The sequence below is a fragment of the Carcharhinus amblyrhynchos genome, chromosome 1, assembly GCF_965287045.1.
Source record: "Carcharhinus amblyrhynchos chromosome 1, sCarAmb.v2.hapA, whole genome shotgun sequence".
Lineage (NCBI taxonomy): Eukaryota > Metazoa > Chordata > Chondrichthyes > Carcharhiniformes > Carcharhinidae > Carcharhinus > Carcharhinus amblyrhynchos.
In genome coordinates, this window is record NC_137324.1 from 27443052 (window position 1) to 27468906 (window position 25855).

The 25855-nt window shown below is 41.9% G+C and overlaps 1 protein-coding gene across 1 annotated transcript in view; it reads left to right on the plus strand.

Annotated features, from left to right (window-relative positions):
- Window positions 1-504: 504 nt before the first annotated feature.
- LOC145351618 (transforming acidic coiled-coil-containing protein 3-like) overlaps window positions 505-25855 on the plus strand; it is a 40746-nt gene continuing 15395 nt past the window's right edge. Inside the window, exons 1-6 of the mRNA XM_080201216.1 lie at window positions 505-672; window positions 1467-1615; window positions 4107-4168; window positions 9810-10974; window positions 22508-22562; window positions 25484-25694. Coding sequence (XP_080057342.1) covers window positions 505-672; window positions 1467-1615; window positions 4107-4168; window positions 9810-10974; window positions 22508-22562; window positions 25484-25694 — 1810 coding nt within the window. The remainder of the gene's footprint in view (window positions 673-1466; window positions 1616-4106; window positions 4169-9809; window positions 10975-22507; window positions 22563-25483; window positions 25695-25855) is intronic.

Consider the following 25855-nt stretch of genomic DNA (forward strand, 5'->3'; position numbering starts at 1 on the left):
GCTGAGTTGCTATTTACAAGCAATCCTGATTTGTCTGGATGTTTTCGTGCCACCTTTTTGTAGTGTTCTTTACAATGTATCATGTTGGCTGTGCTTTCAGTAATCCATATTATCAGCTGTTTGTCAACTTGTATCTACTGTTCTTTCCCCAACTCCTGTAAAATAATAGAAAAATCTTGTGCTTTGGGCTGAGCCAGCATTTATTTCCCAAATAATGACTGACAGATTTCCTTCCCTTCCAGTTGGGTTTTTATGACAATTGACAATAGTTTCAAGGTCATCGTTAGACTCTGAATTATAGATTTTTACTGAGTTCAAATTTCACCATCTGACATAGTGGGATTTGAACCTGGACCCCCAGAGCATTACCCTGGGTTTCTGGATTACTAGTCCAGTGACAAAGCTGTGATGCCACTGCCTTCCATTCAATAAAAGCTGGGATTTTTAAAAAATCTATTCTTTCCCTCACATAATCTGACTTTTTTGTTTCTTCCTGAAACCAGCATGAGTTTGTATTTGAATGAAAACACTACTTTTGACCTTAAAAGTTTGAACATGATGGATGAACAATGTGACCCACTAATGCCAATGGAAACTACAGGAAGGCCATCAATTCTTCGCATGTCGCAGAAGGAAAACTTCCATCCTAAGGCGTCAATGAAATTATCAAAGGTAAACCATCAACATTCTTCCAATTAGGTTCTTGATCTATTTATTGGACATCTAATAGAATGATTTGCACAGAAGGAGGCCATTTTAGCCCATGTTTGTATTGACTTTTTGTAATAGTAACTCAGTTAATGCAATTCCCCTGACCCACCCTTATTGCCCTGCTATCAGATGCTGATCCAGTTTTCTTTTCAAGAGCCTGATTTGTATCTGCCATGCACTTGCCTAGTTTATTTCAGGTCCATTCAACTCAAAGCTGATTTATTTTGGTACAGTAATATTTTCTGAATTTAATGCTACATCTTTTTAAGATGAATCTTTTCTTTTTATCTTTGAACCTATACAGTCAAAATATTTGATAGTGGCATCACTGTTTAATGTGGACTTCTGCATTAGCATAATAGCATACACCAAAAGTTTCACGAGAAAATTGTGAAAATAGGGCCCCTCATTAAAGCAAATTATTGCAATCATAATGATACTGGACTTCCAATTTGAATTGGAATCTCATTACTATGGGAGAATTCTACATTTCATAAAAATGAAAGGGATAAATTATGCAAACTCAGTCCCTGAACAAAGTTTCAGACTTGTGTTAACTTCCTATTGTTGTTATCCTGTGCAGTTAATAGTGAAAGAACATTAAGTCCAATCTTTGAAGTTTTCTTGAATGCTGTTGCCTTTTTCTCCTCCAGCATATTAGCTTTTATTTGTAATGTGTTGACTGCTGTTGTATTCTGCAATACTATTGGTATAATCCAACTTCACAAAGTTTTGTGATGGCTTTTTTGTATTAGGTGTCTTTTCAGACTCCGATAAGAGATCCTGTTACACGCAAAGTACTTGGCTCACACTTGACTAATAAATTGGATGCATATGAAGCTGGAAGAAATAATGTGAAGAGCACTGGGAGTCCAGGAAATACTGATGGGACAGAGGAAAAAGGGTAGGTATATTGAGTACTGTTTTAAGGACACCCCCTGTCCTGAACATGCTCAATATTTCACATCTTCCAAAGCTATCTGGGTAGAAAATTCCAAAAATTCTGCATCCTTGAGTGAAAAATTCCTCCTCATCTCAGTCTTAACTGTCCTACCCCTTTCTCTGAAATTGTCTCCATGGTTCTAGATTCAGCAATCGGGGAAATGTCCCATCTACAGGTACCATGTCATGCCCTGCAACTCCATGAGAGCCATTTATTTTTTAAAACTCTGGAGAATACTTGCCAAGCTTTTGCAATCTCCTAATCCAACCCCAGAAGCATTCTGGTGAAGCTCTGCCCTCCCTCTCTGGCAAATATGTTCTCCTTAAATAAGGAGACTATACACAATACTCCCCAGGGTTGGTCTTACCAATGCCCTATACAATTGCAGCAAGGCATCTTTATATCTTATACTGAATCCCATGTTGCGCCTATGTGTTAGCTTTTATTGACTCATGAACAATGACAAGTAGGTCCCTTTGGCCTTCGACACTTCCCCAACCTCTTAACATAATATTGTCATCTTCCTAACAGAAGTGGACAACTTCACACTTACAGCAGATGGCTTATAATGTGAATGTTTGTGTCCATTCACTTAGAATCCCTACAGTACAGAGAGGCCATTTGGCCCATCAAGCCTGCATCAACAACCAATCCCTATAGCTCCACATACTTGCCCTGCTAATTCCTCCTGACACTAATGTGTGATTTTTTAGCATGGCCAATTAACCTAACCTGCACTGGAGGAAACCTGTGCAACACCATGTGCAAACCTTACATGGTCACCTGAGTCCTTAGTGCTGTGATCATGCCTGGAAAGTTTGCATGTGACCTCCTTACCTACCTTTGGTTATCAACAAATTTGGATATTACAATTGACTGTTGAAGTGGAAATTTTTCCTGTTTCTTGACTGTGGTAGAGAAACTCAACAAAATTCATTCCAACAAAACAACTTATCTTTATTTCCGAAAGACTGCATACAGTATATGGCAGAATCTTGGAAACGGTGGTCAGCACAAACTGCTGATTCTGTCCCAAGACTGTGCCAACTACAAGCACCAAGTCAATAGTTATACCTTTTTATCAGTTTACATGACTTAAAGAATTCAATTAGTAATACAAGCAGTAATAATCATTAATTGTATTATGATCCAGTGACCTCCCAGACCCCTCTCATCAATATCATTATCTTGTCCTTTGAAGGAACAGAAAAGTTCAGTGATCTCTGACCATATCCTGTTTTTTCTGATGTAATAGAAGGTTCTGTGACTCTGACCTTGTCTTATTTTGCATATGTAGTCCCAGGGTATGTGGAGTCAACCTTATCAAGCTAGACTGAGATCAGGCATTTGGCCTTCTCTGGTTTTATTCATGTCTTAGGTTTTGCAGAGTCACTTTTCCTTTGTACTAAATACTTGACCAATTTTCCCACCATGCCACTACTTCATTCGTACAATATCACAGCCCCTCTCCCTCACAATATATTAACTTAAATTGTGAACAGCTGTGGCATCTCAATAGTAATTTCCTGCCATTCTGAAAATGAATTGTTTATTTTGATCTTTTTGTCTCAACCAATTTTGAATTTATACCATCTATATTACACCCAGTTCCATAGATTCTATATTTTGTACCTCCTGTGTGGACCTTCTATTGAAAGCCTTCTGAAAATCCAAATACATCACGTCCACCAGTTCTCTTTTTTATGCTACAAGTAACCATTCTCAAAAAAAAAGCTCAGGTTGTCAAACCTAATGTTCACATTCACAAACCAATGTTGAATGTGCCCAATTTTACCAGTACTGTCTAAGTGTTTGTATACCATGCTCTTTGTGATAAATTCTAACACTTTCACCTGATGTCAAACTAACATGTCTCCAGTTCAGTTTTCTCTACTTACCTCCTTTTAATAGTGGGATTACATTTGCTACTTTCCAGTCTGCAGGAGCTTTTCCAGATATAGAATTTTTGAAATTGGCTATCTCTAAATTGCTACCTTCAGCACTCTGGGATTAATTTTATTTACTAGTGTCACAAGTAGGCTTATATTAACACTGCAATGAAGTTATTGTGAAAATTCCCTGGTCACCACATTTGGGTGCTTGTCCAGATATACTGAGGGAGAATTTAGCATGGCCGGTACACCTACCCAGCACTACTTTTGGACTGTGGTGGGGGAGGGAGAAACCAAAGCAAGTGGAGGAAACCCATGTGGACATGGGGAGAATGTGCAATCTCCACAGTGACCCAAGCCAGAAATTGAAACTGGTTCCCTGATGCTGTGAGGCAGCAGTGTTAACCATTGTGCCACTAATGCTGTCCCAGTGTAACTCATCAAGTTTAGGGAGATCATCAACCTTCAATCTGGCTGACTTTTCAAGTATTAACTCTTAGAATTTCAGTTCACAGTATAGTGAGAATAAGCAAGCTCTAAACTTTTTATCCCTATTGCAGGCATGAAGATTCTGGAGGTACTTCTGATATTCTCTGTTCTGATCGACAGCCTGAAGAAACAGGTAAATGTGTCCAAACTTGCATAATGACATTTCAAAATTGGGAATCTTAAATTTATTTGTGAAATGGATAAGGCAATGTTGTCTGCAGAGCAATTCCTATTTGATTTGGCAAAGGGAATATTATACATTGACTAATTTTAAGAGCTTTCTTTTCATTACATCACCTTAAGATCTCTTATAGAATACTTGCTATGAAATCTACTGCATGTGAGCACAGGAACAAGTTGCCTTGTAATGTCCAAAACTATAAAAATTAGAATTGTAGAATAGTTATAGCTGGAGGTATTTCAGCCCATCATATCCATACTGGCTGTCTGTTAATTGCATAGTTCTACTACACTTGTAGCTCTACAAAAATTTCTCTTCAGGTGCTTATTCAATTTCTTGTTTTGTTTGCTAGCTACAATTGAATTGACTTCTGCACTCTTGGGCACTGTATTTCAAACCTTGGCTCCTGCTATTAAGTGTTTGTTCACTCCCCATTGCCAGTGGTGGTGAGAGTCAGAGTTTACAGCATGAAACAGGCCTTTTTGGTCCAATTTGTCCAAGCGTCCAGTTTTTACCATTTTAACTATTCCCAATGGCCCACATTTGGTCCATATCCCTCTCTACCTATCTTGCCCACAACTTTTTTAAATGCTTTTTAAAAGATAAAATTGTACCCGTCTCCTCCTTCTGGCAGCTCATTCCAGACACTCACCACCCTCTATGGGGGGGAAAAAAAAATTGTCCCCTGGATCCTTTTGTGTATTACCCCCTCACCTTTAAACCTATGCCCTCTAGTTTTAGACTCCCCTACCTTTGGTAAAAGATTTTGACTATCTCTGCCCCTTTATTATTTTATAGATCTCTAAGATCATCCATAAGCTTCCTATACTCAGAGGGGTGGGGGTGGGAAGTTCCAGTCTATCCAGCCTCTCCTTATAACTCGAACTATCAAATCCCGATAGCACCCTAGTAAATCTTCTGTGCTCTTTTCTAGTTTAATCATATTCTTGCTATAATAGGGCAATTAGAACTCTACACAATGTCTCATACAACTTCAAGAAATCCCATCTCCTGTACTCCATTTTCTGACCAATGAAACCAAGCATGCCAAATACTGCCATCACCACCCTGTCCACCTGTGACTCCACTTTCAAGGATCCTGTACCCCTAAATCTTATTCTCCCCACATGTCTTTCCGTTAACTGAGCACATCCAACCCTGGACCCCATGAGATTTATGTAACAACTGAGTCAAAGACTTTGCTAAAATCCATGTAGATAATGTCGATTGAACTGCCCTCATCTACCTCCTTTACCCCTTCAAAAAACTCAACCAAATTTGAGACATGATTTTCCACTCTGAAAGCATGCTGATTGTTCCTAATCAGTTGCTGCCTCTCCAAATGCCTGTAGATCCTGTCTGAATATTTTCTAACAACCTTCCCACTACAGACTTTAGGCTCACAGCCTGTAGTTCCCAGGCTTTTCCTTGCAGCCCTTCTTAAACAAAGGCATGTTTGCCACCCTCCAATCTTTGGGCATCTTGCCTGTGGCTGTTAATGATTCAAATGCCTTTGCTAAGGGATCTGCAATTTCCTCCCTAGCCTCCCACAACATCCTGGCACACCTTCAGATCCTGGGGATTTATCTACCTTGATACTCAAGATTTCCAGGATCTCTTTCTCTAATATGCACACTCCTCAAGACATCACTATTTATTTCCCCAAGTTTCCTAACATCCATGCTCTTCAACAGTAAACACTGATGAGAAATATTCATTTAGGATCTTGTCCATCTCTTATGAACCTGCACATGACCTTGCTAATCCTCAAGAAGGCCTACTCTCTCCCTTGTTACTCTTTTGCCCTTTATGTATTTAAAGAAGTTCTTTGGATTCTCTTTTGATTTATCTGCCAAAGCAATCTTGAGTTCCCACACTTGTACTCTGACACCCTCTACACTCTTCAAGGATCCACTTGATCCCAGCTGCCTCAGCATGTCATGTGCCTCCTTTTTGACTCTGACATTTTTGCTTAACTTATCCCCTTGTTTACCAACTCTTTTACCAATGGGAACAGTTTCTCTGCCTAGACCTGTCATGAATTTGAACATCAACTAAAACTTCTTGAACAATTACTGCATCAATCTATAAACATAACTGAAGCTCCTTGTCCCTAAACGCTTTCTCCACTTTCTAAACCTCACCATCTAAAAGTACAATGCCAAGAGTTGGACACACTATTGCAGTTGATGCCAAACCAGTTTTTAAATATAGGTTTTTCGTAGTTTCTGGCTGCTTTAACCTCTAACCCTGTTTTCTATTGCATCTGCCTTGTGCAGACTCCTCCCATATTGTTGCTAGAACTTGAAAATTGCAGTTATGAGGAATGATTGGATAGGATAGGTTTGTTTTCTTCAGAATAGAAGGAGGATGAAGGGACTAGATAAAGTAAATGATGGGCTGAATTATCTCTTTCTGTGCTGTAACTTCTCTACAGTTCTAACCTGTATCCTTCTCCACAGGTCACAATACTTTCTAATTTAAACTTGCATTTACTGGCCCCTGGGGAATGCCCTCTAGTCTGAAAAATATTGTTTCTTTTTGCTTGCTAAGCTCATGAATGTGGTACCACTGCTTTTAATCCATGGGCTTCCACTTTGCTGAGCAAACAATACCAAATCCAATGCCTTTTAGAAATCCATTCACATCACATTAACCCTCCTGTTACTTCTGAACACAATTTGTCCTCCAGTTTAATCCCATACTCTCCCAAGTGAAAATTTTGTCCCAGGTTTATTGTTTCTGAAATCTTTTCCATTACCCAAGTTTAAAGTGGGTCATAGTTTCTGGTTTATACTTGGTTCGTTAATATTCTTTTGTGAAAGCAAATCTGCTGGTCTGGTCCACATGTGCCTCTGAACTTGTAGCAATGTTGTTGACTCTCATTGCCTTGTGAAATGGATGAGCAAGTCACCCTAAACTACAAAATGGAATTAAACTAGATGACTGAGATACTAGAAGTAACTGCAAAACCAGCCTTGTTGACCATGCACACTCTTAAATGACATTGCCTTGCCTAACTAGTCTAGCAGCTATGTGTTACTGCAAGGTGGCCTAGTGAGTTATGGCTAGTCTATTAATCCAGAAGCTCAGCTAATGTTCTGGGGACCCAGGTTCAAATCCAGCCATGGCAGATGGTGGGATTTGAATTTGTAAAGTGCAGAAGGAGGCCATTTGAGAATTTAATGATGACCATGAAACCATTGCTGATTTGTTGGAAAACCCATCTCTAATGTCCAGTATGGAAGGAAATCTGTTCTTGCCTGATCTGGCTGATGTGACTCCAGAGCCACAGCAATGTGGTTGACTCAACAACCCTCAGGCAACTAGGAATAGGCTTTAAATGCTGGTCAGCCAGCAAAGCTGACTTCCCACAAATGAATACCAAAAAAACAAAGCAGGTGGTGAACAAGAGAAAATCTTTCTTCCTCAACATACCTGTCACAGATGCATCTGCCCATGACAGTATTGGTAAGGGTCACCATCATAGTCCCTATAGGACTTAATCTCTACCTTCACATGATCCTTTGTCATGTGTGGTGTTACCACTGTGCTAACTGGATAGATTTTGATCAGAACTAGAACTGGGCATCCATGAGATACGATAACCTATCAGCAGCAAATTTGTATACAGCCACGATCTGTATCCACATGATGCAGCACATCCCCTGCCCTAGCATTGCCCCCAAATTAGGGGATCAACCCCCTAGTTCAATGAAGAGTGCAGGAGGCATGCTAGGAGCAGCAAAAGGGATACCTAAAAACAAGATTGCCAGCACCAGTCGTCAACCCAATTTGATTGGGTGCAGTCACACCTGGCACAAAGCAAGGTAGTTGTTGGAAGTTATTGAATCCTGACAGTGTAGGAGGAGGCCATTTGGCCCTTTGAGCCTGCACTGATAATCCCCTGATACCAACTGGCCATGCTAAAATTGCCCATCAATCTAACTGCATCTTTGGACTGTGGGAGGAAACCAATCACCCAGGTGCCTGGTGCTGAGACAGCAGTGCTAACTACTGTACTGCTGTCAATTATCTCAGCCCCAGGGCACCATGCAGGAATTCTGCAGTGTAGTGTCCTAGGCCCAGCAATCTTCCATCTGCTTCATCAATGGCTGTCCCTCTATCAGAAGGACAGAAATCCTGCTGATTGACAATTCATAACTCCTCCAAATACTGAAGCAAGCTATATCTCTCTTCAATAAGCACCTGGCTTAGTTAGCCAGAAATGACTGTTTCTGGGAACCCAACCATCTTCCCATGACATTCAATGGTATTACTATTTTTTTTTGAAATGTGGCTACAAGAGTAGCTCAGGCTGAAATCCTGACTCTTCAAAGTCTGCCTGACATCTACAAGGCAAAAGGAGTGGTGTGGTATGCTTATCTGGATGTGTGCAATGCCAATTACTCAAGAAATGACACCATCCAGGACAAAGCAGCCTACTTGATTGGCACACCCTCCACACAAATGCACAGTGGCAGCAGTGTTTTACTATCTGCAGGATGCATTGCAGCAATTTGCCAAAGTAGCTTCCAAACCCACTACTTCTACCTAGAAGGGCCAGAGTGGCAGATGCATGGGAGTGCTACCATCCAAGCTCCATACCCTCCTGACTTAGTGAAGGAGTGGTAATATGGTTTTGTCATTGGTCAGAATCCTGGAACTCCTCCCAAATGACATTGTGCATGTACTTGCATGGCAGTTATTACCACATTTCCAGAAACTGGCTCACTGCTGCCAAAGAAAGTTAGAATGGGCAGTATCAATACTGGTCTAACCAGCAACCATGCCCCATAATATTGCAGTTCTTCAGTCCAAACAAGGAGGATTGGATCATTATAGGCAGTTTCCACCCTTGCTGCTTTCTGCATCCTTGGATTTATCCTATCCAATTCTGTTGACGACTAGCTAGTATCTAGTACCTATGCCTATCAAATTATAACTCATTTTTCTTTCAAATATTATAATGTTCTTCCTGGGTAAAGATATTTGCAAAGTACTTGTTTAGTGCCTGATGCACACCCCTTCCTCCATCCCCATCTTGGTCTCTTATCGGTTCTCCCCCTTCTCTGACCATCCTTTTTATTTTTGGTTTATATGCCTGTCAAAAACTCTTGGATTCATTTGGTTGCCAGTCTCCTCGTACCTTGTTTTTATTTCTTTCTCATCTCTCTTCTGAAATCTGTTTTTACCCTAATTCTCATTTATCAACTTGAAATCTGACAAGAGCCTTTTGTTAGCTTCATCTTGCCCTCCCTCCCTCCCTCCCTCCCTCCCTCCCATTTTTGTTCTATGTAGGACTGTACTTTTTACAATACCTGAACCATTTCTTTTAAAAGCATCCTATTGTTCCATTATATTCCTGTGTCAATCTGTTTCTAATTTACTTGATGTGGATCTTATTTCAATGTACTTAAAAAAACACCTGGACTGGTTTCAAACTTTTGTATTGGGCATTTAGCAAAAAAAAAAAATCAAGATTTGGAATAAACAGACATTTTAACGTATTAAGTTACAGATATTTTTCTGAACAATTTAAATGTAGCACAATGATGGCTGACCTTTGGAATTATCATTTTGCTATTGTCAGAGATCAAACAAACTGCTGCCAATGATCATGGTCTTGAGGCTGAGGAGCATATGTCGTACAGAGGAACCTATACACTGGATTTTGACATGCTTGATTCATTTAACCCTTTTCAGGGTGTGTCCAAGGTCTTAAACTCCCCAGCAAAGAAATTGACTGACACTGAACTTGACTGTCTGGAACAATCTACTAAAATTTCCTCAGATGACCAAACACAGCATAAGCAAACTGCGAATCTGTCAAAAATCACTGCCTCCAACAGCCATGCAGACTGTGGTAGAAATGATTCAACAGATGTCCTTTCACCATTGGTGGAAAGTCAAAGCAATGTCGAACAGAATTGTAAGGTGATCATATCGCCATCATCCAACTATGGGGAAGAAGATCTTGAGAAGATGGATCCTAGCTCAAGCCAGACAAATGTGCAAATTTCACAACTTCCTCCAAAAGATGATCTTGATATTGGTTTTGATTTTATTGACCCATGCCAAACAGGAGAGCCAAAGCTTCCAATTACATTACCTGAGCACAATCAATCGTATGAAAACACAAAAGGCATTGACCTCGTGCAACCAGTGCGGTTGGAGATTGAATTCAATGATAGTTCTGTTAAGGGTGAGAATCCCCCACCAAAAAAGTTGGGGAAGAGACCTGGAGGTCAAATGCAGCTTAAGAAGCCAGGTGTGACTGCAAAAAAGACTACATATGCCGAATCAGAGAAACAGACCAAGGAAGCTGTGAAGCAGAATGAGGAAGCTAATTCTGATGATGCTTTAGTCCCAAAGATGGAGTACAACATTGAGTGGGACAAACTAGATGATCTAAATTTTAATCCCTTTGGTGGAGGTTCTAAAATTGGTAATTCTCCCAGCTCTGCTAAACTACCAGCAACCAATTCTGATAGACTGTGTACATCAAATCCAGCAGAAAATGTTGAGTCCATTGAAAAGGAAATGGGTGAGGTGCAGAAGCCAGGTGAAGCTTTTAAAATTGAAACTTCTCCCAGTTCTGAAGAATTGGTTCTTGGCAATTCAGATCGACAGTGTTCAGATCCAATTGAAAGTGTGAAAGCTATGGAAAAAACAGAGGTACAGAAGCCAGCAAGCATTGCTCAGACAATCAACAACAATGCAGTTTCTACTTCAGCTGTCAAACAACCTTCCAAAAAGTGAGTAGATCAATCTAAATATGCAGAAATTTAAATATATTTCCTAGCTGTTTTCTCCTTGGTGCCCAGCTCCCACAATTCAAACTAGCATGGGAATTGGATCCTGGAAAAATGATCTGTAAACACTTGGATTGAGTCAGATTCCTTGAGTACATCCTAAAAGCTGCAGGATTATTAAGTTTACTTCATTTCTGGCCTTGCACTAACTTGGAAAGTGTTAGTATTACATTTTTCAGGGGATATGGTGATTATTGACCATGTCAGCATCTTTAACTTTAAAGGTAGTGGTGAGTTGCTGTAAGATACTGCAATCCCAGTGCTGGTGCACCACAACATTTTTTCCTATAGCAGTTTGATACAAGCAAATTACCTTGCTGTTTCAGGCAGCAGTATATGTCATGAGATCATAAAGACATGGAAGTAGGCTATTTAGCTGCAGCATCATTGAATAAGATCAAAGCTGATCTGATTATTGCTTTAACTCCACTTTCCTGCTGATTTGCCTCATAGACCCAGCATCCAGTACAGCATTTCAAACAATGAATAGGAGGAGAAAATCTCACCTCTCTCGTGAGACTTTTTAAAAAAATTGTTCCTTCCCCCATGAAGGGCAGAGTCTACTGTCATGCTTCCTCCATTTTAAATGTTTCAAAAGGACTACCTCATACTTTTCTGACGCCAAAATGTTATCTGATTTCAAGAAGAAATTAATATAACTTTTGAGGCTCAAGGGACAGGGGAATCAGAATATTGAATTTGATCAGCTGTTACCAAAATGAATGGTAGAATAGACTCAAGGCCAAATGGCCTACTCCTTTAGTTTTTGTTTGAGTATAGACCTCATCTGCTTAACCTTTCTTTGTAGATAATTCCTTCATCCATGGCAGCAGCCTACACAAGCCCACAAAAGCTTACACAACCAATACAAGAAATAGAAGCAGGAGTAAGCCACCAGGCTCTTCAAGCCTGCCTCACTATTCAATACAATTGTGGCTGATCTATGCTAGCCTCAGTCCTTTTTTCTGTGCCATTTCCCCACTGCCCTCTATTCCTTGATCTATCAAATATTTATCCACCACCATCTTAATATTTCTAATGATCCAGCCTCCTCCTCTCTTTTGGGCAGAGAATTCTAGAGATTCACTACCCTCTGCAAGGAAAAAATTTCTACGTACATCATAATGACCAGCCTTTTATCTAGTAGCTTGTCCCCTTATTTGAAACTCTCCCACTAGTGAAAACATCTCACCATTACTATCTGACAAAGGGTCATCTGGACTCAATGTCAGCTCTTTTCTCTCTTTACAGATGCTGCCAGACCTGCTGAGATTTTCCAGCAATTTCTCTTTTGGTTTCACCATCTACTTTCGTCACCCCTTGGTCTTCTGAACTTCAAGAAATCCAGGCTCAGACTATTCAGTTTTTCTTGATGGGACAAGATCCTCATCCCAGGAATTAACCTGGTGCATCACCTTTGGACTGCCTCCAATGTTACTATATATTTTGTTTAAGGGAACAAATTATATACAGTACTTGGTGATACTTCACACCACCTTTTTACAATTGCAACAAAACCTCCCTATTTTTAAACTCCTTTGTAATAAATGCCATTTGCTGCCTTAATTACTTGTTGGACCTGCTGCTAGCTTTTTATGATTCATGCACAAGAACACCTTGATTCCTCTACTTTGCTCACCTGCAGTGTCTCTCCAGTTAAATAATCTGTCTTGATTTCTTCCACCAAAAGTGCTCGACCTCACTCCCCCAAAGTAAACTCCATTTGCCAGGTTTTTGCTATCTCTATCCTGTTGCAGACTCTCACTATCCTTGTCACTACATGTCCTTCCACCTATTTTTGTATCATTGGCAAAATTGGAAACCTTGCATTCTGTCCCTAAGTGAACAATTGTGGCCTGAGAACTCATCTTTGTGTTAGTCCATTTAATTGCACCTTTTCACTCCCTGGAAAGGATCTAGTTTGTGATGGCCAGCTTTCAATTCAAGTTAACACACTTTCTCCTCCTTGTACTTTCATGAGCTTTCCTCTTGTGCAGCATCTTGTCAAATGTCTTTTGGAAATCGAAGTGCACTGTCTACTGGTTCCTCTATGTACTTGCCCTGTTATTTTCTCAAACAGTTCACCATTAAACCTTGTATACCTCAATCAGATTACCCCCTGTCTTCTCTGCTCCAATGAAAACAACCAAAGCTTGCCCAAACTATCTCCATAACTTAAATGTTCTATCCCAGGCAGCATCCTGGTGAATCTCCTTTGCACGTCCTCCAGTGCAATACATCCGTCCGATAAGGAGGCAACCAGAACTGCACACAGTATGCCAGTTGTTGCCTCATCAAATTTCTATACAACTGCAACATGACGACCCTACTTTTGTAATCTATGCCTTGATTTTGATAAAGGCAAATGTTCCATATGCCTTTTATACCATCCTACTAACATACCCTTCTGCTTTGAGACCTGTGGACAAACATGCCAAGGTCCCTTTTCCACAGAACTTTTCAGGGCTAAATTCCATCTGCTGCTTACCTGCACATTTGACCATTCCACCTATGGTTTGTAACCCAAGACGCACTGCCTCACTATTAACCATCCATCCAATCTTTGTCATCCACAAACTTACTAACCCTACCCCCACATAGTCATCAATGTTATTTATATAAATATGACAAATAATAGGGGGCCCAATACTGATCCCTGTGGCACGCTACTGGCTTCCAGTCACTAAAGCAGCCTTCTGTCATCACCCTCTATCTCCCTACAACTGAGCCAATTTTGAATCCATTTTATCAAATTACCCTGTAAACCATGTGAATTTACCTTCTTTACAAGTCTCCCATATGGAACCTTGTCAAGGGCTTTGCTGAAATCCATATAAACTACTTCAACTGCACTACCCTCATCTGTACTCCTGGTTACCTCCCTCTGATGAAGCCATGCTGACTAACCCTGATCAAGCTTTGCTTCTAAGTGGAGATAAGATGCTGATCTTCAGAAATTTTTCCAATAGTTTCCCTACCACTGATGTGAGAATTGTTGGTCTGTAATTCCCTGGTTTATCTCTACAACTCTTCTTGAAAAGCAGAACCACATTAGCTGTTCTCCAGTCATTTGGCACCATCCCTGTAACCAGAGAGGAATTGAAAATTTGGGTCAGAGCCCCTGCAATCTCCTCCCATGTCTCCCACAGCAGTCTAGGGCATAGTTATCTGGACTTGGAACTTTATCCACATTTAAAGCTGCTAACACCTCCAATACCTTGTTCTTCCCTATGTCAATTTGCTCAAGAACCTCAGTCTCTCCCTGAATTCCATACCATTGTCTTAATTTTCTTGGATGAAGTATTCCATTCAACACTCTGCCAGCGTCCCCTGGCTCCACTCTCAAATTGCTTCCTTTGTCCCTAATGAACCCCCTACTCTCTCCCAGGCTGTCCTCTTATAGAATATCTTGGGATTTTCCCTATTTTTACCAGCCACAGCTTTCTCATATTCCCTCTGCTTTCCTAGTTGCTTTCTTTAAGCTTCACCCTGCACTTTCTGTACCTCACTAAAGCCTCCACTGATTTGCTCCCTTTGCACTTTTTAAAGCTTTGCTTTTCCTTCTCATTGTCACTGGATCACTAGTTGTTGGACTAGTAATCCAGGCACCCAGGGTAATGTGCTGGGGACCTGGATCCAAATCTCACCACAGCAGATGGTGAAATTTGAATTCAATAAAAACCTGGAATTATAAGTACAATGTTGTCCATGAAATGATTGTCAGAAAAACACACCTGGTTCACTAATGTCCTTTTTGTGGAAGGAAATCTGTCATCCTTACCCAGTCTGCCCTATGTGACTCCAGATCGACAGTAATGTGGTTGAATCTCAAATGCCCTCTGGATGATAAATGCTGGCCCAGCCAGTGATGGCCACATCCTATGAACAAATTTAAAAAAAAAAATTGTCTCAAATATTTCTTCTCATCCATTGTTCTCTGGGCTTGTTATTCTTGTCTGTCACCATAGAGGGAACATGCTGGGCTTGAACCCTTCCCATTTTGTTTTTGAATGCCTCCCCCACTGATCTTCTGTAGATTTTTCCAGTCGACTATAAGAACATAAGAACATAAGAAATAGGAGCAGGAGTAGGCCATCTAGCCCTTCGAGCCTGCCCCGCCATTCAATAAGATCATGGCTGATCTGTTGTGGCTCAGTTCCACTTTCCCGCCCTCTCCCCATAACCCTTAATCCCCTCTCTTATCAAGAACCCATCAACCCGCTTCTTAAAAATATTTAGCGAGGCAGCCTCCACCACTTCAACGGGCAGAGAATTCCAGAGATTCACCACCCTTTGAGTGAAGAAGTTCCTCCTCAACTCCGTTCTAAACCGCCTCCCCTTTATCTTGAGGCTGTGCCCCCTAGTCCTACTGTCTTTTTTGAGCGGGAAGAGTCTCTCCACCTCTATCCTATCCATCCCATTCATCATCTTATACGTCTCAATGAGATCTCCCCTCATTCTTCTAAACTCTAACGAGTACAAGCCTAGTTTATTCAGCCTCTCCTCATAGCTCAATCCCCTCAACTCCGGTATCAGCCTAGTAAACCTCCTCTGCACTCCCTCCAGGGCCAAAATATCCTTGCGTAGGTGCGGCGCCCAAAACTGCACACAGTACTCCAGCTGCGGCCTCACCAATGCCCTATACAGCTGCAGCAAGACCTCCCTACTTTTATATTCAATCCCCCTCGCTATGAAGGCCAGCATCCCATTCGCCTTCCTGACCACCTGCTGCACCTGCAAGCTGGGTTTTTGCGACTCATGCACAAGGACCCCGAGGTCCCTCTGCACCGTTCCTGTTCCTGTCTTTATAACCAGTCTTTATAACCTGTCTTTATAACCAGCTCCTGTCTTTATTTTACTAAAATATGCTCTCCCCAGCAAGACTTTTTTAGCTTGTATCACCAAATGAATGTTTCTGAAAAAAAAATCCCACAGGGCCTAGAAATCACTCCCAGCAGCAATATTTCCTATCTCCACCCAAACTGGTTCTGCATTTTAAACTTTGACCAAGATCACGTCACACCACTGGCACTGAACTCCCCCTTATTACTATCTCCTTTTTTGGAAGAATGGTAAGAAATGTTTCATACCCTTGAATAATCATGCCCAAGCCATGGTCACCTAACCATCTGAGAAATGGGTGCAATCTAATGCTCCATCAATCACACTGGATCTGGAGTCGTGTGTCAGCCAGGCTGGATAAGGTTGACTGATTTCCTCCTTGAGAAATGTCTGAACTAGATTGATTTTTATTAGCAAGGCTACAGTATTTTATTCCAGATTTATTAATTTGCTTTTGAATTACCCCAGCTGTCATGGTAACATTTAAACTGTTGTTTCTGAAGCATTTGGTTGGATCTCTGACTACTAGCCCATTAATGTTACCACAGTTACTGTGCCCCTAGCCATTTGATAAAGTGCTACATGTTTAGAAGGTTTCTGTAAGTCAGTGAATCTACTTTTAACTAACATTCATCTCAATGCATGTTTTGTTAATGAGTGCCTAATCCTAAACTGTATTTTCGTATTGTCCTTCTGCTCCATTAGAATTCTTAAAGTAGCTTTGTGGACTAGGATAAAAATCAAAATAAACTTGTAAGCTGGAATAATAGGAAAGGAGACCAATATGGCAATCTGAATAGCAGACCTAGTTTTCTAATTTTGTCTTGCCTGCATATTTATTTAATCACTCTTGTCCATATGGGTAGTAATTGCCTGTTTAGCAACCCAATCTATTTTGTGGAACTTTGTTTCTTGGGAACTAATAAAGATGGAGGGCTATACTTCTAGTAACATTTGAGTAACTTGTCAGAACAACTTGACTAAATTACTGTTCTTTCCTGGCCATTGGAACAAACTCTAGAGCTACATACCTGACAACCCAGAGCACTTTCAACACAAGACTGCAAAAAAAAAATCCAAGTGCCTACTACTGGCTATTCCAGAGAAAGGGGATGGATTGTTGATCTTGCCAATGCTGCCCAGAGCCCCAAATAAATAAGACCATAAGACATAGGAGCAGAATTTGGCCCATTGAGTCTGCTCTGCCTTTCAATCGGATTAGTATTTTTCTCATCCCCCATTCTCCTGCCTTTTTCCCCATAACCCCTGATCCTCTTGTTCATCAAGAACCTATCTATCTCTTAAAGACACTCAATGACCTGGCTTCCAGAGCCTTCTGAGTTCCACAGATTCACCACTCTGGCTGAAGAAATTTCTCCTCATCTCTATTTTAAAGGATCATGTCCTTAGCCTGAGGTTATGCCCTCTGGTTCTAGCTTTTCCTACTAGTGGAAACATCCTCTCCTCGTCCACCCTATCCAGGCCTTGCAGTATCCTGGAAGTTTCATTAAGATCCCCCTCCTCTTTCTAAACTCCAGTGTGTACAGACAGAGTCCTCAACCGTTCTTCATACAACAAGCTCTTTATTCCAAGGATCATTCTTGTGAACCTCCTCTGGACCCTTTCAAAGGCCAGCACGTCCTTCCTTAAATTTGGGCCCAAAACTGCTCACAATACTCCAGATGGGGTCTGATCAAAGCCTTCTACTGCTCTTGTATTCTAGCCCCCTCGACATGAATGCTAGCATTACACTTGCCTTCCTAACTGCTGACTGAACCTGCATGTTAACCTTAAGAGAATTTTGAACAATGACTCCCAAGCCCCTTTGTTTCTGATTTCCTAACTATTTTTCCCATTTAGAAAATAGTCTATGCCCCCATTCCTCTGTCCAAAGTGCATAACCCCTACTCTTCCACATTTGTATTCTATCTGCTGCCACTTTGCCTTTGAGGGGTGACCTAGTAGAAGCCTACAAGATTGAGGTATGGACAGTGGACAGTCAAAGTTTTTTCCCCAGGGTGGAAGAGTCGCTTACTAGATGGCATTGGTTTAAGGTGCAAGTGGCAAGGTTTAAAGGAAATGTATGAAGCAGACTTCTTACAGAGGGTGGGTGTCTGGAAATCATTGCTGGGGGAGGTAGTGGAAGCAGATACAGTAGTGACTTAAGGGGCAGCTTGACAAGCACATGAATAGAATGGGAATAGAGGGATATAGTCCTGGAAGGGGAGGGAGTTTTAGTTCAGCCAGGCAGCATGGTCAGTGCAAGCTTGGAGGGCCAATGGGCCTGTTTGTATGCTGTAATTTTCTTTGTTCTTTATAGTCTCATGCGGCACCTTGTCGAAGGCCTTCTGGAAATCTAAACAAATCACTTCCACTGGCTGTCCTTTAACTTCCTTGTTAACTCAAAACTTTAACAGATTTCAGACAGGACCTCCCCTTGACAACGCTGCGCTGACTTAGTCCTACTTTTATCATGCACTTCCAAGTGCTTGGCGATCTCATCTTTAATAATGGACTCTCAAATCTTGCTGATTGGCTGAAGTCTGGCTAGCCAGCCTATAATGTCCTGTCTGCTGCCTCCATCCCTTCTCAAACAGCATGTTAACTGCTTTCCAATCCTCCAGTACCCTCCCTGCTGTAGTAAGAAGTCTGACAACACCAGGTTTAAGTCCAACCAATTGCTGATGACACCAAGATTGATGGAACGGCAAATTGTGCGGAGGGTGTGGAGAGTCTGCAGAAGGATCTAGATAGGCTGGGCGAATGGGCCAGGAAATGGCAAATGGAATTTAATGTTGGCAAATGTGAGGTTGTCCACTTTGGTAGGAATAATGGTAGGAAGGACTATTACTTACGTGGCGAAAAACTGCAGCATGCGACGGTGCAGAGGGACCTCGGGGTCCTTGTGCATGAGTCGCAAAAACCCAGCCTGCAGGTGCAGCAGGTGGTCAGGAAGGCAAATGGGATGCTAGCTTTCATAACGATGGGGATCGAATATAAAAGTAGGGAGGTCTTGCTGCAGCTGTATAGGGCACTGGTGAGGCCGCAGCTGGAGTACTGTGTGCAGTTTTGGTCGCCGCACTTACGCAAGAGCGCAGAGGAGGTTTACTAGGCTGATACCAGAGTTGAGGGGGTTGAACTGAGGAGAGGCTGAATAAACTAGGCTTGCACTTGTTAGAGTTTAGAAGAATGAGGGGAGATCTCATTGAGGTGTATAAGATGTTGAATGGGATGGATAGGATAGAGGTGGAGAGGCTCTTCCCGCTCAAAGGACAGTAGGACTAGAGAGCACAGCCTCAGGATAAAGGGGGGAGCGGTTTAGAACGGAGTTGAGGACAGACTTCTTCACTCAAAGGGTGGTGAATCTCGAATTCTCTGCCCATTGAAGTGGTGGAGGCTGCCTTGCTCAATATATTTAAGACACAGGTTGATAGGTTTTTGATAAGCAAGGGGATTAAGGGTTATGGGGAGAGGGTGGGAATGTGGAACTGAGCCACGACAGATCAGCCATGATCTTATTGAATGGCAGGGCAGGCTCGAGGGGCTAGATGGCCTACTCCTTCATGTGTTTTGTGTGTACTATCAAATAAATCGGTTGGACTTAAACCTGGTGTTGTCAGACTTCTTACTGTGTTTACCCCAGTCCAATGCTGGCATCTCCACATCATGACCCTCCCTGCCTCCAGTGATTCCTGAAAGATCACCAATGCCTCCACAATTTCCTCAGCTATCACTTTTAGAACTCGGGTATAGTCCAACTGGTCCAGGTGATTTATCCATCTTCAGACTGTCCTGGTTTTCCCCAGAACGTTCTCCTTAGTGATGGCCACTACAGGCACCTGTGCCCCCTGACTCCTGGAACTCTGGCATCCTACTGGTGTCCTCCACCTTGAAGATTAATGCAAAGTAACTATTCCATTCTTCTGCCATCTCTTTGTTTCCTATTGTTACTTCTCCAGCCTCATTTTTCAATGGCTAATTTTGTCTCACCTTTTCATATATTGGGGAAAAAAATCACTTCCTATCTTTTACTAGGTAGCTTACACTAATTTCATCTCCCCCTCTATTGGTTTTTTGTCCTCTGCTCACTTTTAAAAGCTTCCCACTTTTGCTTTTATGCTGTCTTTGATATGCCTCGTCCTCCTTAGTATGTTTCCTGCTCCTTGAATTTCTGTTGTGCTTCCCGAATAACACTCAAATCCCTGCCATTGTTGTTCCACAGCCTTCCCTGGTAGGCTTCCTCTCCAGCCAATTCTAGCCAGCTCCTCCCTCATGTCTTTGTGGTTACCTTGTAATGAATTGTAATATCATTACATTTGATTCCTGCTTCTCCCTCAAACTGCAGGATAAATTCGTCATATTGTGGTGCTGCTCCCTAAGGGTTCCTTCACCTTAAGTTCCCTAGTCAAGCCTGCATCATTACACATCACCAAATCCAGAATTGCTGACTCCCTAGTAGGATCTGTCACAAGCTGCTCCAATAAACCATCTGACATTCCACAAATTCCTTTTTTGGGATCCACTATCTATCTGCATATTAAAGTCCCCTGTGTTTATTGTAATATTGCCTTTTTATCTTGATTTATTTTCTATCCCACATCCTGACTACTGCTAGGAGGCCTGTACATAACTCCCTTCAAGGTCTTTTTACCTTTGTGATGCCTCAACTCTACCCACAGCAATTTTATGCCTTCTGATCTTGTATCACATCTTGCTATCAATTTAACTTCATGAATTCTTTAATAACAATGCAACCCTGCTCCCTTTGTCCATCTGCCTGAATATCTGATAGGGCACACGTCCTTGGATATGTAGATCCCAGCCCTGATCCTCTTGCAGCCATGTCTGATGCCCACAACATTATACTGGCCAATTTCAATGTGTGCAACAAGCTCATTTACCTTGTTCTGTATACCATGTGCATTTAGGTACAACATCGTCTGTCTTGCATTGACCACCTCCTTTCTCATACTTGTCGCCCTTTTTTGCTCTGCCTAAGGTTAGATTCCTGCCACCTTCTATACTCTGTTCTACTATTACATGTCTGGAAACTTTACTAACCTCTCCTGAGCCCTCATTTCAATTACCTGCACTTCTACCCTCCCCTTCAACTTTGATTTTTCTAATTCCCCATACAACCGAGCCTTTCCCCCACCCCCACTATTTAAAGTCCTATCTACAGCCCTAATTGTACATTTTGCCAGGACTCTGGTCCTAGCACAATTCAGATGAAAACCATCCCATCAGAATAGGTCCCCTTTCCCTAATACTGGTGCCCATGTCCCATGAATTCAAATCCATTCCTCCCACACCAATCTTTGAGCCACGCATTTACCTCCTTATTCTTATTGACCCTGTGCCAATTAGCTCATGGCTCTGGAAGTAATCCAGAGATTATTACTTCTTTGCTTCTGCTTTTTAGTTTAGCTCCTAGCATTCATATTCCCTTAGCCAAACCTTTGTTCCTGTTTTACTTATGTCATTGATATCTACATGGACCACGGTAACTTGGTCTTCTCCCTCCCACTCCAAGCTCCTCTGCAGCCCAGATGAGATATTCCGACTCGAGCACCAGGCAGGCAATACAACCTTTCAGATTCTTGATCCTGGTCACAGAACAGTGTTAATGCCCCTAACTATACTATCCTCAATTACAACTACATTTCTCCCTCCTCCCCATTTGAATAGCTCTGTACCACAATGCCAAGGTCAGTTTGCTTGCCCTCCCTGAAGTTACACGGAGCAAGAATCTTGAACCTGTTGGACAAGTTCAGGGACTGAAGCTCTTGCAACTGTAACTCCTGGATCCCTCTACCTGCTCACTTGCAACCACACCCTCCTGTCCCTGTCCCTATCCCTTGGCCACATTTGAGATGTTTAATCTAAGTCTCCTGGAACAGTGTCCAGCTTTTGCTCCCCCTCTGTGTCGCAGCATCTACAGCATAATCAATAGGCATTTAAGAATTAGAAGAAAGTGTAAAGTTTTGGTTTTAGTTCTTTTGTGACGTTGGTGTCACTGGCAAAGTCTGCCTTTGTTGTCCATTGTTAATCACCTTCAGTTGCTTTCGGAGGGCACTTATGTGTAATTAAGATTAACACTGTACTACTGCCTTCCCCATTTGACCTAATAATATGATTTTAAAAATGTATTTTTTTAATGTTCTTTTGTAGAATTTGGGTTTTGGCCTAAACACCATGCACTCCTAGTTAAAACTATGGAGAAGAATCAATAATCCTGACTAAAATGGTCTATATTTAGAATAGCAGCTGACTTTTAAAGTTCCACTGGTAACCTCCCATGTTTTGTACTATCTTTTTCTTGTTAGTATTTTTGCTTCCTTTTTGGAAAGGACAGTATTTCCAGGAAGTCCAATGAATTTCTTCTATTCCAAGGCTGAGCCATCACCATGCAAACTGTCCATGAGTCCCAAATAAATTGGTAGTTGTGGCGGAGGGAGGGATTTCCTATGCTTCTAGTTAGATTTCCCCGTTGTTGTGGATATAACTGTTAAACTCCATTCTGTTTCACATCCTGAAAATAGAAATTTCTAGCTTTTGAGCATTTTCCCCTTTTTCCTTTTCAAACTGACCTGCGTTGCTTTGACTCTAAACCAATTCTTCTCCACATTTGCAGGAATACTTGTAAAGTTAAACCCATGATGGAAGTCTCAGCAACTCCTTTAATGCAGGTGGGTTAAAAATTTCTAAATTTCATTCACTCTGGTGTGCCATCTTTTGCATCTTCAAGAATTGAAGTGGGGCCTCGACTACTCACAATCTACTTTCATGACTGGATTAAGGGACTGACTGTATTGTAGCCAAATTTGCTACAATACAAAGGTAAAAGAGCAAGTTGAGGATACAAAGCCTGCAAAGGAATATAGGACAAGAGGGCAAAGATTTGGCCAATGACATGTAACGTGGGAAAATGAGATCCCTCAAAAAGACTGAAAGTAATTATTTTTTAAATGACGAAGCTGCTGAATGCTGAGTACAGAGGGATCTAGTATTCTGAATTATGAAATTTATACAGGAATAATGAATTAGACAAATGGCCTGCTGATACTTAACACAAGGGGTAGAGTAGAAAATTTTGATACAACAGTAAAAGGCATTGATCCTGTACCTGAAATACTGTAGACAGTTCTGGTCTCAGTGAGAAGGGATATAATCTCATTGGGAGCAGTTCAACATAGAACGCTACAACACAAACAGGCCCTTTCGGCCCACAAGTTGCACCGATCACATCCATACCTACCAAGCCATAGAACAATCTGTAACTCCCAATCCCACTTACTCATCCAGAAGTCTTTTAAAAGACCCCAGCGAGTTCACCTCTACCACCACCAACAGCAGCTGATTCCACTCACCACCCTCTGAGTGAAAAACTTACCCCTAACATCTCCTCTGTACTTGCCTCCCAGCACCTTAAACTGGTGTCCTCTCGTAGTGACCGTTTCAGCCCTGGGAAATAGCCTCTGAGAATCCACCCTATCTATTCCTCTCAACGTTTTATAAACTTCTATCAGGTCACCTCTCCAGGGAGAAGAGCCCTAGCTCCCTCAGCCATCTTCATAAGGCATGCCTCCCAATCCAGGCAACATCCTTGTAAATCTCCTCTGCATTCTCTCAATAGCTTCCACATCCTTCCTGTAGTGAGGTGACCAGAACTGTGCACAGTACACCAAGTGGGGTCTGACAAGGGTCTTATAAAGTTGCAGCATTACCTCCCGACTCTTAAACTCAATCCCTCGATTAATGAAGGCCAGTACGCCATATGCCTTAACCACATCCTCCACCTGCGAGCCCGATGTAAGAGTCCTATGGACCCAGACCTCCAAGATCCTTCTGCTCCTCGGCACTGCTAAGACTCCTACCCTTTGATATTGTACTCCTTCATCCCATTGGTCCTGCCAAAATGGACCACTACACATTTATCTGTGTTGAAGTCCATCTGCCACTTCTCTGTCCAGTCTTGCATCCTATCTGTCATGCTGCAACTTCTGACATCCTTTGACTATCCACAACACCACCAACCTTCGTATCGTTGGCAAACTTACTAACCCATCCCTCACTTCCTCGTCCAGGTCATTTATGAAAATGACAAACAGCAAGGGTCCTAGAACAGATCCCTGGGGCTCTCCACTGGTGACTGACCTCCATGCAGAAAAAGACCCATCCACAACCACGCTCTGCCTTCTGCAGGCAAGCCAGTTCTGGATCCACAAGGCCAAAGCCCCTTGGGTCCCGTGCCCCCTCTCCTCCTTGAGAAGTCTTTCATGGGGGACCTTATCAAACGCCTTGCTGAAGTCCATGAAGACCTTCAGGGATGGTTCACTTGGCTAATTCCTAAGATGAAGAGCAGGCTGTATCTATACTCTGGAGCTTGAATTGTGCTCATTGGAGTTAGAATGAGAGTTTGGGTTTTTTGTTTTAATTATTTATGGGATTATAAGCATTACTGATGATGCCAACATTTTTTTGCCCATCAGTAGTTGTCCTTCAGAAGGTGATGAGCTTCTTTCTTGAACAGCTGTAATCCTGGAGGGGTAGGTACACCTGTAGTGCTGTTGGAAGAAATTCTAGAGCTTTGACCCAGCAACATTGAAGAAATAGCAATATATTTCCAAGCCTGGATGGTGAGTCACATGGAGTGGAACCTCCCAGGTGGTGTGTTCCCAGGTGACTGCTACTCTAGATGGTAATGTTGTGGGTTTGGAAGGTGATGCCTAAAGAACTTTGGAGAGTTCCTGCAGTCTGTTTTATAGATGGTATACATAGTTGCCATTGTTCAACAGGTGGTGGAAGAATTGAATGTTTGGAAGGGGTATTAATCAAGTCCTGGATAATGTTGAGGTGCTTTGTGATGTTCGAGTTACACTCATCCAGTGAAATGGAGAGTGCTCCATTACAATGTCATGAAGTGATGGTTAGATCATCCCTTGTTGGAGGTGGTCATTGCCTGGCATTTGTATTACATGAATGTTACTTGCCATTTGTCAGTCTAAGCTTGGATATTGTCCAGATCTTGCTGCATTTAGACATGAACCACTTCAGTATCTGAGGCGTTGCAAATGATTCTGAGCATTGTGTTCTGCAAACATCCACACTTTTGACCTTGTGATGAAGGAAAATCATTCTTCAAGAAGCTGAAAATGGTTGGACATAAGACACCATCTTTGCACTGAGTAAATCACCAACCAGTGGAGAGTTTTCCTGCTGATTCCCATTGACTCCAGTTTGCAGGGCTCCTTGATACCATACTGTCAGATGTTGCCTTGATGTCAAGAGCAGCCACTCTCACCTCGCCGCCTCGAGTTCAGCTTTTTGTCCATATTTGAACCAAGGCTGTAACCAAGGAGCTGAGTGACCCTGGCAGAACCCAAACTGAGTATCTGCAAGCAGGTTTTTATTGAAACAGGCTTGATGGGCTGGTTACTTGAAGATCTTGTGATGAGTCCATTCTGATCAAACTATTTAAACCAGCCACTTGGTTGTTGAATTTTAAAATCAGTGAGACTGTAGAAATGAGCATACCATACATGTTGGGTTACATTTGAATATAGCTGCTAGCTATGATTTTACAGAAGCTTTTGTTCACTTTTTAAAGGATCGTATACTTTCACCTGATTCACCTGATGCAGAGTCCAGGCTGGCATATGGTTTAGAAAGGCTAATTGCTGATGCCAGAGTGCCATCAACATTGAGTGATGCAGAAACACTGGACGTTATTGACTTTGGCTACTCTGAGCCAGGATCCTCTGCATTCCGTAATGGTATTGTTGAAGATGAAGCTGAAGAATTCAGGCCTGCTGACCAAAGTAAGATTGGTTTTACTTGGCTTTTCCTTAACTCCTGTTTTTTCAATTAAATCTTTCATTTTTGATGCCTGCTTCTTGAACAGTTGGGCTCTTGGATCTGTAATCCAGGTGATGTCCAGTTTTCTTTCTAGCTTGTCAAACCAATAGAGTTCTAATCAGTC